Source organism: Acomys minous (assembly GCF_964271855.1).
Source record: "Acomys minous genome assembly, chromosome: 4".
NCBI lineage: Eukaryota > Metazoa > Chordata > Mammalia > Rodentia > Muridae > Acomys > Acomys minous.
In genome coordinates, this window is record NC_140486.1 from 33176841 (window position 1) to 33192506 (window position 15666).

At 42.9% G+C, this 15666-nt stretch overlaps 1 protein-coding gene and 1 long non-coding RNA gene across 2 annotated transcripts in view; both read left to right on the plus strand.

The window, feature by feature from the left end:
• The first annotated feature begins 1571 nt into the window (after positions 1-1571).
• LOC311596941 lies at positions 1572-4833 on the plus strand. Its single transcript, XR_014779041.1, has 3 exons — positions 1572-1685; positions 2201-2332; positions 4630-4833. It is a non-coding gene; the product is annotated as an uncharacterized lncRNA (long non-coding RNA).
• A 3429-nt stretch (positions 4834-8262) lies between these two features.
• The window catches only part of LOC311596940 (uncharacterized protein), a 107113-nt gene continuing 99709 nt past the window's right edge, over positions 8263-15666 (plus strand). Inside the window, exon 1 of the mRNA XM_084780855.1 lies at positions 8263-8614. Coding sequence (XP_084636981.1) covers positions 8552-8614 — 63 coding nt within the window. The 5' untranslated portion in view covers positions 8263-8551. The remainder of the gene's footprint in view (positions 8615-15666) is intronic.

Here is a 15666-nt window from a genome sequence, read left to right on the forward strand (position 1 = left end):
GGCAACCTTTCAGTTGGCATCTCAAAGCTCATTGACAATTCACCACTGTGACACTGTAGCTCCCACAGTCACCAAGAATTTAGGCCTTCCCTTTAACTGCTGGAACTCTTACTCCCACATAACAAACACAAGTCCCTCTAGCTCATTCATCTATCACTGGTCATTCATCAATTATTATCTATTCACTCCGTTCTTGGAGTAAAAATTAAGACAAGAGAACTGACTGTCTCAATGTCATCAGGCATTATAAAACCCTTAGCTTAGTATGGGGTAGTACCTTACTCATAGAATGACACAATGACAACACATCATTGTATTTTTTTTAAACTACATCAATGTGCCTAGCCTAAACATCACAGCTCACATACAGTACACGTGGAAATCATACACTGTTGACTCAAGGGATCAGATAGATCGTTGGGAACCTTAGCTCATCTGTGCCATCCAACCCAGAGAGAGCATGCCATGTCACAGGTTGTGTGCCCCTGACGGACTGAAATTCAAAGTAGCATTTGATGAAATGCAGAAAACATTCACACTGTTTTTAAAGATTAAAAAACAAAACAAAACCTCTAAGTGAAATCATCTAAGTGCGAATAGAGCCCCAAAAGTGGACATGACAGAAAATTAAAAACTACGGTTCTTCACATGTCAGCTCATCGATTGCGTTATTCTACCGATGCAAGGTATTAATATGGAAACTGTACCGGTGAAGAGGCCATGACAGGTGTGCAGAGTGCTGTCTTAAGTGCTCACTTGTTCGGAAAAGATAAAACTATACTTAAAAAAATGGAATCTAGCAATGTCTAAAGCTAAGTAAAAAGAAACCCAGCAGGACAAAGTCAACTGAAAGAGAAGCGGGGGATGGGGGGGGTGGGGGGTGGGGGGGAGGGGATGGGGTGCAGGTAATCTCATGGGGAGCCCAAGACAGTTGTAAGCATGTGGAGACGGAAAGGAATGATGACAAGATCTCTACTAACCACAAATGGCATGAACTAAGGTGACGTCTTAGCCTCTTGGTGCTGTTTTCTTACCAAGTAGGAAGAACTGAATAGCATGTAGCTCTGAGGCCACTGATGAGGGGCCAAATATAGTGAAGAGCCCGACTTTCTAGTCAATTTAGGCAAAGCAGCCATCGGTGACATCGAAAGGTGGACTTTGAGGGAATTCCAGGAGACGATGCCTTAATCATGGGGGCTCCAAGGAAGCAAGATGAAAGGACTGGAAATGAATAGAGACATAGGTTTTTTAGAACTTTTAGCGCACAAAGAAGCAAAGAAAGGGTCAAAACCTGAAGGTGATAGATAATTGAGGTTCTTTTTTCTTTAAGATGGAAAAATGTACTATATATATATATATGTGCTAAAGGAAATAATACCGTAGAAAGATGGAAGAAACGGTAATGATGACAAAGAGTAGGAAACCATTGATGTGGTGAATGACCAGTGTAGTCCATAAATGACCAAGTAGGTAAGGGAAATCCATAAGGATGGTGTGAAAAGAGGAATTCGGAGGTACAGCAGCCATGACTATGATGTCATAGTAATGTTTCTGTGTTCTCAGATGAATAAGGCACACCGAGGCTGGCAAATGAGAATTCACTGGAGCTTTGAGGAAATGGAGAGAGCATTAATGACAATCTAAGCAACAGGAGGGTGGAATTTGGAATGTGCAGTTACCCTGAGGTCGGTGGTATGCATGTAAAGCAAGGATGAGTAGCAAAGCCTTGAGGGTTTTTTGTTTGTTTGTTTTCTGGTTTTGTTGTCTTGTAGTTTTGCCATATTCCTCTGAACAGGCATGAGGTGAATTAGTCAGCGTTAGATTTCCCAGAATAAGGCTTTAGCAGGCATGCATGCAAAGGGAGAAGAGGAAAGGAGTTGAGAATATGCCCTTTTTAGCCTTGAATGTCAACTTAAAACAAGAGAATAGGATTGTTCAAACAAGATTGGCCTGTGGCCATGTCTGTGGGAATTATCTTGACTAGTCATTGATGTAGGAGGTACCATCTCACTGTGGGCAGCACCATTCCCTGTACAGCTGGCCCTGAGCTATGTAAGGAAGCTTGCCAAGCATGAGGTTGAGCAGATCTGCAAGCCGCATTCCCCTATGACTTCTGCTTCATGCATCTGCTTGAGCTCTTATCCTGACTACCTTCAATAACGGACTTTAAAATATTCCTCCTCTACTTTTCTTTTGGTAGGGGTGTTATAATTCTGAAACAGAAAAGAAATTAGAACATTACCAGTGGATTACAGAGCTAAAGATTAGTGAAGATGAAAACTGAGATGGCAAAAGGGGTTGGAGGACAGCAGGAGTTGACTGATTGTAGGCCGTAAGTAGGTTGGAAATTAATTTTGGAGTTGGGGCTAGATGGAGGTGTTTAAAAGACTGTAGGTAATAACTGGGGCGGGGGGGAGATCCCTCAAGCTGAGGATACAAAATATGTGTAATTATTGACACTGACAGATCTCTACTGAATTACCATTGGCATGATGAATTAGGATGATGTCTCAGCCTGTGATGTTTGTGGTGTTTTCAGATGACGTCACAGAACAGGTAATTTATAAAGTATGGGAATTAATTTTTCATAGTTTGTTATTCTAGATGCCTAAGGCTAAATCACTTACAGGTTCAGTAAGGGTCTGGCCTCGTCCAAGATGGCACAGGATACTGCATCCTCTAGAAAGAACAAATACTTGGTCCTCACATGTTAGAATGCAGAAAAGCAGTGAAGGACAAGCTCTCTGTAAGGCGCTTTTATAGTACCCTGGTCCCATTCACAAGAACAGCACTCTCACGGCCTACCCATTTCCCAAGGGGCCTGTCTACTACACTGTTGCATTTCGCTTTGAGTCTGAACATGGGAATTTGAAAGGCATGTGTAAAATTCAAACAATTGCAAGTGGTCAAAATAATTAGAGAAGAGGTTAAGTAATGAACTAAGTGACTAGCATATCTGAAATGCACCTTAGCTATCTGCATAAATGTAAAAACTGTTGTTGCTCCAGTTGCCTATATGGGCACTTAGACAGGCTTGCTCATGTACAAGCTATTAATGTAGGCTGCTTGCAGATGACACTGCAGAAAAAAAAAGAAAAAAGAAAAAGAAAGAAAAAAAAACGTTTCAGAATCCCTGTGGCTTGCCTCCTATTGAGAAACAAATCTATTTTGCCACATATGCTGTGCATTTAAGGAGCAAACAAAAATGATGACACATTTCACTGGGAAACAGGACCAGGAGCAAGGTTATGAAATTCAACAAATATGAACTGTCAGATGGTAGAAGACTGGCTTTAGCAGTACAGACCTCAGGGTCAGGATACTCAAGTTTCTCTGGAACTACAGATTCCAATCTGAAAAGCTTCAACTCAGTCCTTCACCCTTTGAAGGCAGATAAATTGGGTAGCCCAGAATTGATTGGCTAGGGCCCTTTAGATGACATCTTAAGACCAAAAGCCCCATCCTCTTTCCTAGGACATCAGGTAATTTGTGGCTTATTTTAGGAACAAGGATTGACGTTGCAGCACTTGTCCAATACTAAAGTGTAGAGTGAAAGAAATGGAGACATTGATTTTTTTTTCCCCTAGCGTGTATTCACATATAAGACACCACCCAATAGCAAACAAAGGGAGCAGTATTATAACAGCAAAGCAAAGGTGGGATGTGCTGCTAGTTAACGCAATAATGCAGGCTTCAGTGTTCTTACTGCACATGTGTAACTCAAACAGAACAACAATATCGACCTCTCACTGCCAGATGGGTGTTTAAAGGTGAGGACCAACACATGGCTTCCATAAACACAATTATCAGAGTTGGTATTGATAACCCTTCTCATCTTAAAAATCACTATAAGGTAGTAATTAAACAGCATTGTTGTCTTGGCTATTTTTCCAACTGCTCTTTTAGACTTAATATTGTCAAATGAAGCAAATCCATAAACTGTAATGATTACAATTTAGAGAATCAGGAATTCAGGCTACTGGCATAGTCGTCATATCCGAAAGAGCTCAGTTCAAAGTAGAAGAGAATGCCACCTGCTTACTAAGTGATAGTCTACTTACAAAGTACACCAGGCACCACACAAATTGTAGGTAAATGTGACTTGTGACCTCTGCATGGTAGCATAAGGAAATGTTGGATTGCACATGAGAAACACTCTTCAGTAGTAGTTGATCTTGCATTTGGCTTTTTTCATGTTTTGAAATATGCTGTGATACACAAACCAGTACACTGTAATTTCAGATTCTCCTGGGTTCCCATCACTAAAAAGGGTGGATTTGTAAGTAAAAAATAGTTTCAGAGCCCTGCTCTGAAACACTTGACCAGCTGCCAAATATATTCAGTCAGCCAAGCCTAAAATTTCTCCTTTAGAAAGTTTACAAAGTAGTCATAAAATTCCTTCAGTAAGACCAAACCCCAACAAATAAAGATTAAATGGTAACCGTGACTCAGTGCTGCTGAGCGACGAGAGATGCTCTGCCTTTCTCCTAATTTGTATTTGGCAACAATGACCACATTCACAGCTTACCGAGTAAGTGGCAGCTACTTAAATGTTTACATCTGTCAAAAGGTGGTCTTTATCACTGTATTATATAGCATTTATGAGACTAATAAATGCCATTTCTGCAGAAAGCATGTGGAGATGATTAAAAATGAAAATACAGAACCAGACCAAGGAAGATGAAGGCATGTCTAAATTTACAACTCCTGAAGATAATAATCTTGGCCTTTGCTCTGCTGCTCCCCTGCCTTCAAGGGAGCCCTAAATTAGCACTAAGGAGAAACTTGCCAATGACTGAGAGACCCTGACCTTCAGGATAAAATAATTTTTTAATTCTGTTCAATATGAGTTGTGCTATGTTTCACATTCAATGATGATGAAATATATTTCTCTGTGTCTGGTGGTGGTGGTGGTGGTGGTGGTGGTGGTGGTGGTAGTGGTGGTGGTGTGTGTGTGTGTGTGTTTTGTGTGCCAACTCACTACCCCCTACTGTGGCACCCACATCCCTGAGACTATTCTTACTGTGGTCCTTTCCCACCCAAGGCTTGGTGGGTCCAGAAGGTAGAAAGATAAGGGACCTAACAAGTTAATTCAATATAGATAGCCACAATAAGGAGTCCAGGAGCAATTTTCAAGGACTTCACATTCCCAGTTACATTTTCAGAACAGAGACAAGATGAGTGCCTCGTATTAAACAGTCTCCCTTTGATGGCAGACAGGTATGAGGAAAACAAGGGTCTGTAGTCATGGCTTATGTCCAAGTGGAAGTTAAAAATTATTACTAAAGACTAACTGATTTACATTCCTAACTTCCATTATGGCATAAAATGGCTTTGTGTGTTTGGTTTTGGTTATGAGGCAGGGTCTAGTATTCCAGGCTGGCTATGAACTTGCAATATACCTGAGGGTGACCTTGAACTCCTGAACCCCCTGCTTCCATCTCCAGATGCTGGGATTATAAGCACATGCCACCACAATTGCCTTATACCATGCTATGGTTGAAACACAGGACCTTGAACAAGCTAGACAAGCACTGTACAAACTGAGCTACATCCCCAGGCTACCAAAAGCAATATTAGTGAGATTTTCCAAGTAGAGACTGAGAATTATTGAATTATTGGAGTTAAGCCTGTTAAAAACACACTTATCCTTTCTTTCAGCCAACCAGTTCACTAAACATTCTTTAGCTCTAATTCAAGCATTATACCTTTTCTTATGCAACAAAATTGAATTATTAGAATTCATCTCTTAAAGTACTTATTGATAAAAAAAAATCCAGACCAATACCAATTATATTTCCTAGAATAGTCCCCCTAGTTCAGGCTCAGTTAGTACTACTCCATGGCTCTTATTTCTGAGATGGCGTTCAACCCATGTCCCTGTCACTGCCCAGTCAGTAGCCCTCAGCTGCACCTTAACTAAATGCTCCATTGGACTATGACTACTATTGTTATAGAATTATTTTTATTACACTTATTTATTGTGTAGGGGAGCACAACTGCCAGGACACAGGTGTAGAGGTCAGAAGACAATTTTCAGAAGTCAGGTCACTCCTACCATGTGGGGCAGAACTCTAGTCATGAACCTTGCTGGCAACTCTCCTACCCACTAACCCAGCTTTGCCAGACACACGGTGCAGTTATCAAGCAAATTCAAGTAATGTTGCAAATGTAAAATTGCAGAAGACACCAGCTGCATCTGCATGGATTTAAGCTTGAAGTTCAACACAAATAGATGATCCCTTCAAGATATATGTATATACTCATTTCACATATACATACATAATTTTCCATACGTATCTGCAGTTCTAGTGTCTCTGTTGGGTGCCCAACAGATGACAACAGGAAGTGACCAATACTATTACTGTTCCAAGAAGCTTAAGCCAAGTAACAAAGAAACACAACATGAGTCAAACGAGCTGAGGCTGAGGGTAAAGGCAACAGAACTCTGAAGTAAATACAAGCCATGGACAGAGAGACGGCTTCCCTGTGTCTGTGGAGTTGGAGACGAATTTAAGCTGATTCCATCAGCCTTGAAAGTCCTTAGAATGGCACTGCACAACAGACAGAAGCCATTTGGGATGTTTAAAATGACTGAAGATGAGGACTGTGAAGATTTGGTTTTCTCAAAAATGAACCCAACAATCTGTCTTTCAGGCTTTCTATTGTGGATTCGGTTAGTTGTTAGCATTACTGTAAAAACACTAGTATTCGCTATTGTAAGCCACCACCATTGAAAAGGGCTCATTCAAACTGCAGAGCTAACCTGAGATATGTTGGCTTTGTTACAAAAGGGGGAAAAAAGCCACATTTGGACTATAAGTTAATAGACTATGCCTCTCTGTGAATGGTACCTGTTTCCTCCATGAAATGAAGGTGTAGGTAACTGAAATGTGCAATATTCTCTTAGATAGAGGCACTGGGAAACGCATGCAAAATGGCTTAGGTGAGAACGGGAAACCGGGCTCGCTCTCATTTTCAGCTTTTTTCGGCACTGGGTTCTGTCTTACACAAGCTCTTTCCAGTCAAAGACTGCCCAGGGTGCAGAGCCTTCCAGCAAACAGTCTGCTGGGTCCTGTGCCCAAACATGTCCTAATCACTGCAGTCAGGGGAATGACAGACTCCACTACACAGCCCAGGTAGCGTCTAACTCCTAGGACACAGAATAGGGCTCCCCATACTTGTAGCTTCCCTAGACAGTGAAAGAAAAAAAAAAATGCAACTGCACAGATAGAAGTCTGTGAACAGGCTCTAGCATGAATTATTTTACATTTTTAAAAATTAATATCCTAAACCCGCTGACAGAGCTGAGGCCATATATATATATACGTTCTGTGACTCCTTACACAAAGCTGTTTTGACTTACTGGGGAAGTTTTAATGGCCCCTGCCAACACACTGAATGGCAGTCTGCGTCGCCTGCTTGCTCCGTCATAAACATAATGCGCTTCACATCCCTTCTCAGCTTATACCTCTTCATTTTTAATTGGCCACTAATGTTTTTCTGTCTTCACCTTCTCTCAGAGCATAGCAGGAAGGTGAGTGATGTGTACATACACTCCGAGACTTGGGAGTCACAGAACACCTCATCAGTCTGTGGTACTAAAAGCATGAGGGGCGCAAATGGTCTTGCTGAGGATGCAGAAAGGAGAAGGAGGAGTGACCTCCGGTTCTGGTCTAGCTCTGACCAAACGCTAGCAGACAAGGAGCGGTCACCTTCGGCATTAGCCCCACACTTGGTTTCCACCTCTCAAGGACTGGGGATTCTAGGCTCCTCCTGGCACCAAAGGTCCCTTCCTTTGAGAGAAGAACAAGAACAAACAGAGAATGCACTCCTTGGCTTGTTTTGCATTATAAAGGGACCTCATATCAATAACAATAAGAGATAATTAATTAAAACCCTGAAAATTGTCCCTGTTCTGTGCTGTTCCACTGAATAATTTATCACCACATCATTAACCAAGCCAAACACAGCCAGAACCCTTATGCAGCAGAGTGTCGCCCTCCAATTTTAATTTGCTTTTGCCTGCCCAGTCCTGCCCCTCGACCATCCCCACTCCCCCATCTTCTGAACCCTTTGGCTATAAGGACATTTTAGCGCAGATCTCATGATTTTTTTTTTCCTAATTCCTTCCTGAAAGCCTGCATCTACCAAGTCAAGCGACATTTGTCGCTTTCCAACAGTTTCACGCACAACTGCTTCCCTGCAAAAAGGAAATGGTCTGACTCCGCCCCTCAAGAAAGGCAGATCATGCAACGGGACCCCAGGGAACCTCCAGAGTACCCATTCCTGACCTCAGTTGAGCATTACGTGTCATACTCTATGGCTCTGCTATGTTTGGATACCAAAATTGCAGAGTTGCATGCAAAGCTCATTCTTAACAGCAGGCTAAATTAGCGATATTGGCGGCTGAGTTTCTGTTTTAGCCAGTGCACCATCTCGTTGTTTAAAGACAAGGCTGGGCTATTAGCTCCTCCCAGGATGGCCTCTTAAGTAGTGTGTGTCAAAATGACACAATGCCAATATATTATAATAGGGACCCAGCTTCCAAATGAAATGTTTGCTTGAACAACACGGCTGTCACCAACCAACTGCCAAAGACAGGCTGCTTTTGGTAAGTCTTTGAGAACAAGGCGGGGGGGGGGGGGGGGGGGGGCGGAAGCAACAGCATTTTCATTTCTCACACATAGATGATAGCATTTTAATGTAACCAGAGATGGGGTAGGGACACACATTATGCAAATGGAGTAACAAATGTAAAATGATAAATTAGCACGCAACTATTTAATTATTACTCTGACTAATTCCTGTAGATTGTGCCACAGCTAATGAACCTGAACTTGTCCTGGTTGACTGCAGTGTTCTGTGGAAACATTTCCATTTGGTCTGTCTGCGGCTTCTGCAGCACAGGGAAGGAGGGTGGCATCTGTTTAATGAGTTCCCACTTCATTACAGAGCTGCGCCGCTTACAGACCTGCTCTCCTTCAGCAGGCTGCAGACTGTGTGCTCCGCTGTTGTTCTAAAGCAAACACTAATTTATGATTACCTGTCACATTAGGCTATTGAAAACTGTACTCACACTGGTTCACATGAGCAGAATGCTAATGAGCTGATTATGGACTGTGGCGGTGTCCCTTGCTTATAATCCACGGACATAAATTCAGGTCCCAGTACAATATGGGATCTGAAACAATAGCTACTGTTTGCTAGGAAGGAGAGAGAAAGGGAGGGTGACACCACCGCATGAAAATGCACACACACTCTCAAAGGCCAGCAGACTCCGCAGTGACCTAATTCGATGTGTACGGAGAGTCAGGAACGCCCACCACACTGCATCATGTACAGAGGAAGATGAATGACTCTCCGACTATTCTCTCCTTGCCATGGTCATTATCTCATTGACGTCCGATGGCCAAGCAAGGTAGATCCTGCCATGGTTACTGCAAGCCTCTATTGTATGGAATAAATCCTGTAGATGTGTCCTAAAACGGTACTTGCTGAGAAAATTCCAATCAATAACACTTTCAAAATGCAGCTTTTCATCTTCAAGCCTAGTATTTACCCACGGACCCTGGCCGAGCATCTCTGCCTGTGTTTCCACTTCTCGCCCCCATTGTAAGCATGCCATTTGCACTTTCAAATACAATGTTAAGCAAAATGCTTCATTAGGTCTGCTTTTTCGCCAGTTGATCCCCTATAATTTGCCCCCATAAATTAAAACTATGGGAAGATGTGATTTTGCCATTTTACTGACTGTACGCTTGGTTTGTTTTTATAGACCTGACTTCATTCTGCCTAGGGACACTGTGGTTTGCTTCAGAGCATCCTGTCCTAGCTGGGTCAAGGAAGGCTGCAAGTACCAGCAGTTCAGAAATGTGTGACAAAAGTATAATCTTTGGTCAAATACTGCTCAGAACATTGTACATGAGAATTTGCCCCTGAATCCAATGTCTTCTCTGTCTCCTCCTTCCTGCACACATACATACACATACACACACACACATGCACACATACATACACATGCACATACATACACATACCTACACACATATACATACACATACATACACACAGACATGCACATATGTACACACACATATACACACACATACCTACACACATATACACACACAGAGACACACACACACATACATACACACACATACACACACATACATACACACAGACACACACATATACATACATACACACACATATACACACATACATACACATACATGCATACACACATACATATACACACACATATGCAAATATACACACACACATATACACACACAGACACACATACAGAGACACACACAGACTCACACACACATACATATACACACACAGACACACACACACACACACACACACTCCTCATTCCAGTGCTTAGTTCCTTTCTGACCTTTCCCTGTTTATTTCCCTCCTCCTCTTTTCCTTTTTGTCGGCCTTGTCCCTTCTTCCCCTACTTAAAGACTACAACACACACACAGAGCTTTTGAATGCTTTTTCCATTCTCCTTTGTTTAATTATTCAGTGCTTGCATCCAGACAAATACAAGACAAGAATTAAAAGACAAAAACAAAAAGCCACACCCACCTCTGATCTCATTTTAAAAAGAAAATAGTAGGTAAGAATATGTATGGATCATTCCTACGTACGCTCATTATACATTTAAAACACTCGCAGCCATTTTAACCTTAGGCCACAGGGACCCTTCCAGCCCTGTGCAACACCTGGGAAGGCGGCCTTCACGCCTCGCCTCTTCCCTGCCACAGTGAGGGAAACAGGCCCTAATTTAAGTTGAAGCCAACGTGAGTTCTTGCTTTACCAGCCGCTATGCAGCACTGAAAAGCATAACTGTGAGCTTGATCGTGTGTAGAATAAGAAAACAGGACAAAAAAAAAAAAAAACCACACACACACCAAGACTCTTTTCAACTCTCCTGTTTTATAATTCCACACTCTTAGCGATGATTAAAGGAATCCTAATAAGCATGGGTCTGAGACTGCTAAATTGCTTATATTAATTTTAACCACATTTCTGGTTTACTCTCAGGAGATGAAACCAGTTCTTAAAAATTAGCAATTTTCTTCTATGCACAAATGAAGCGATGCAGCTCCCTATTTCAAAGGCTGCCTGATTTAACCACAGTTGCCTTGACCTGCTGCTTCCTAAAGCAAGCTGAACCTCAACGTGGCCTTCTGCTGCACTGTCTGACTCTCAAAACACAAATCATAAATTACTGCTCAAAGCTGTGTGTTGTTTCATTCTTCCAATGGACACTGAAGAGTCTAGAACCTAGTTGTTCATATTCTTACTATGAATACAACACAAGATTTCAAATTACTCAACAGAATAGTTTTCATAGTACCTTGTTTAAGCTGTAGAAAATGGAAGCAAATTAGTTAATTACTGTCTCTAGCCATATGGATGCTAGCAAATTCCTTTTTCTCGCCTATAATGAACTCCCAATGCCAGCCAAGATAGGGGAGTTGTGAACAGCAGTGCAGGTTTTTTTTTCCCCTACATAAGCAAATTGCTCCTCCTGATTTACATGGGAAGAGCGAGCAAGTGCCTATTTACACACTGAATAATCCAATTTGCTTATTTTGCAAAACAGCCCCTTTCCCCTTCTTGGCTACACTAGCAACATCCAGGCTCTCAGCTAGAGGGAGTGAAGGGTGTGCCTTAGACACCAGCCTACATAGGGACTTGCACAATTCCGCCGACAGAGACTGCTTTCAAAGAAGGTAGGCAGGGATAAGAAGTGTTTGGTTGTGTGCTTGCAAAAAATCTGGTGCACCAAATGCCCACAAGAAATCTAATGCGGAAGAGAAATCTTAACTGAGGTTGAAAAAATATGAGATTGTTCTGATAAACTTTCGTTTCAAGTCTAATAAAACACTTGCCAAATAAGATGTTTGCACATTGGCCCAATTCTCAAAAGCCTATTCTTTGGAGGTAAGAACAGAGCCATCAGCTGTTAAACAGTCCTTCACAAGACAGAATATAGACACAACATAGCTGTGCCTGTAATTCAGTAGCCTATGGTAATTAAGACAGCTGGGTAGCACCAATTGATAAAGGAGGCTCCGAACAAGGGTTCTGGAGGTGAAGGATTAGATTTGGAAGGTACAGGGTGGCAGGGTGGCGGGGTGTGGGGGGAGGGGAGGGGAGGGGAGTGCACGTGGGCACTTTATCTGGATTCTGTTTCCCATGCGCAAAAACCTTTGTAAGTGTTAACTCAAACGGTCTCAACTCAGTGGCGGGCCGAGAAACAGGAAACGCACCTATTTACAATGTATTTTTCATGAGGCAGGCAGATTTGAAATTGTGAAGTCAGGTTCACAGAGCAGTGAGCTTGCTGTCAGAGCTTCCTGGTAGCAGGCAAATCAGTCTCAAATACAAGAAGGAAAGCATGGGATTCTAAAAGACAGAAGGGACCAGACTCCCAGTCCCAGAGGGACCCCTCAAACAGTACAGTAATACAAGCCCTGTAACCTCCCTTAGCTGCCGCAGGATCCTGTGAATAAAGAAAGTGACAAGCAAAACTAATTTAACGTGGCAGCTGATGAACATGTGCCCACGGAAAAGCCACTGCCGAGTGTATTCCTTCCCAAGGGTCTTAGAATAAAACTGGGCCCCACAACAACCTCCTGGGTAGGAGGACTCTGATTAGAAAGTATGTATGTGCATTTTTCTCTCACACATGAAACTTGGTATTCTCTTAACCTTTGCATGTATGTGTGGTCCATAAGGCATTCACACATAGATATCAGAAAGGGCCAAATCTGAAAGTGTCAGCTCATCTGGTAACTTTCTAGAAACAAAGCTTTCAGAATGCGACGGGTCAGACAGAGCAATTAAAAATTAATTCCAAAGCAGGTATAGAAATATTTAGCCAGGCATGCCTTGGAAGCTCAGAAAAGAAGAGGGGTGTTCTGGAAGCAGTCCAGTATTCCTTCCCAGCCCGCTCCTCCCCAGCCCTGCCCTGGGCTTTCAAAACAGTTCTTTTTCTGCTCAGTAGCATCTCAGTGCCTTGACGGACAGTGGAGACAGAAAGTGAAAACTAGAAGGCATGGCCCTTTTCCCTCTCTGAAGCCCACTGCCCCTCCAGCTGTCCTTCCCCTGCCCCCACACCTGGAGGAAGCCACCATTGCTGTGACCCAGTGATAACCTGCCCCCATTCCATATGTTCTCCAAGCAGAAGCTGACTGGATCAGGAGCCATGCTCCCATCAGGAGGATGGCCGTGTGGCCACTCAACCTTTCTCTTGTCTTCTCCAGTCCACGCATAGGCAGAAAAAGAGAACGAGGCCAGATGAGAAAAAGAAATAACCCGAGGTGCCAAGGAGAAAGAAAAAAGTAGGCGGAAGCTGATTTTTTTTTTTTTTTAACTGCTCAGACATGCCGAAGTAATGATCCTGGCAACATGTTAGCAAAACATTAGAAACACTTTAGTAAGCAAATCATTTAATTACAGCCTTCTCCCAGGCAGTTTCTGTTGCTTGACCCCTGACCCTTTATATTGCTGTGCCTAAACTCTGCCTGGGATTCACACTTCCTATTCTTGTCACAGAATCTCTCCATCTTGTACCATTTAATATAGTGTGCTCCAGGTGTTCTGTGGTGAATGAATAGTTATATTACTACCTGTCAGACACAATCACACTCTATTCATCATTCTCGCCCGGCTGCATGAAGCTCAGCTTCCAGCAGGCTCCCTCTCTATTTCCTTGTTCAAACGTCTGCGGTGCTTTCGGCCCATCTGTCAAGGCTGTCATTTAGAGGGAAAACAGTATCAGCGCTTTAAATATATGGAGTTCTCTATTGAAACAGTGCTGTGATTGAACTGTCAGCATCCTCAGTATCACAGACAGTAATTCATGACTGGTCAGGCCTCCATTGAGGTTGCTATTACTAACGGTGACCCTGAAGGGTCATGCCGAGGGGTTTTTGCTTTGCAGTTTGGTCTATAAATAGTACAATTAACCTTTCAAGGATTACAAAATGCTCTTGGATTCTCTTTACATTTGCTTTGTGCTTTCAATGCTTTAAAGCGACAGAAAGAAGAACGAAAACCTTCGACGGCATTGCTGAAATATGTGCTGTATGAGGAGGGGGAAATACACATGCGTGTGCACACACACGTGCACACACACGCACACACCCACACACACACACGTGCACACACACACGCACACATATGTATGTTGTTTGGATAGTGAGCACTTGAAATGCATGAGTATATTTAAAGCCACCGTTTGCTGTTTTGGAGCAAGATAACATGCTGAGATTTCAGCTGAAATTAAAAGGCTTCTGACTCTGAGATAAAATATGATGGATGTAAATGAAAGGACTTATGTTCATCCTTATGGGGAGGAAGTGAAGGCTTCCAGCTCTCCAAGCCCTGCCTTTCAAAAACAGAGGGTTTCACACTGTTTTCAGCCTATTTCCCAAGCAAAACACCTGCATTCCCAGTGAAATCTAGAGCAAACACACGAGGAGCCAGATGCTATCTTTAATCTAAGAACATAACCCCCCAAGAAACAGAATTTGGGATGCTGACCAAGCGTCTCACAACAACCTTGCATCTGAAAGCTTCGAGATGCTCAATGGTCCCTCTGGTTTCTTCTTCAAGAAATAATGGGACTGACTCAAGGAAGCCGCCAGAGCCTGTAATATAAGCCCAAACCACAAACCACAGCCTTTTTGTAAAGCCAAGTCCATTGGGCCGCTGCCCCCATCCTTCCCTCCTAGAAACCTAAACCTGAGACGTCCTTTTAAGATGTCCATCATCTCTGGACAGACAGTTACATTCGAAGCCAGCAGCTCTGGACCCGTGGGTTGGGGTCACTTTTGGGGGAGTTGGGGACCAACTCTTTCACAGGAGTCACTCCCAAGACCCTGAGAAAACACAGATATTTGCATTCCAACAGTATCAAAAATAGTTATGAAGGAGCAATGAAAATGACATTATGGTTAGTGGAGGTCACCACAATGTGAGAAACTGTATTAAATGGTGCCAGAACTAGGAAGGCAGTTCTAAAGATTTCTGAGCCATCACCAGGATTGGCTCCTGAATCCCAGGGTTGGGTAGTGTATGTGGGTTGGGGTGGGGTGTTCCCTGTGTCTCTGCTCCCATGGATGTCTCCCAACACAGAGTGCAGATGTGGGGCACTGCCTGGTTGTGTCTCAGATCAATGTCTAGGATGTTTCTCCTGAGCAGCATTATTTAAAGAGCACATTACGCCTGCTATTCCCACTGCTCAGGAAGCACTGGGTTTTCTCATGAAGTCCTTCCATGGACGAAGCCAATGAGCATGTTTAATTTGCAGTGCAAGGTTATGTGGCTGAAAATATTTGTGGGACATGTGTCACTGTATTTCTCATGTGCAAGGTCCCCCACTTCCTTTCCTTCTTTAAGAAGAGTAAAGAGGTTGTGGGGTAGGCCTGTGTGGGAGGAAAGCACAGACCCAGCAAAGGATCCTTTATGACAAATGCTTGTGGTAACCATCCTCTGAAAGTAAGATAACATCCTTGTTTTTTAAGCCTCCTCATCGGGGAAGTGGGATTGAGGCAGTTTTTCAGCTAGCTTAACGGTCTGCCAGAGACAGAAAGAGGCAGAGAGGTGTGAGTAAGCCTTCCCATTACAGCT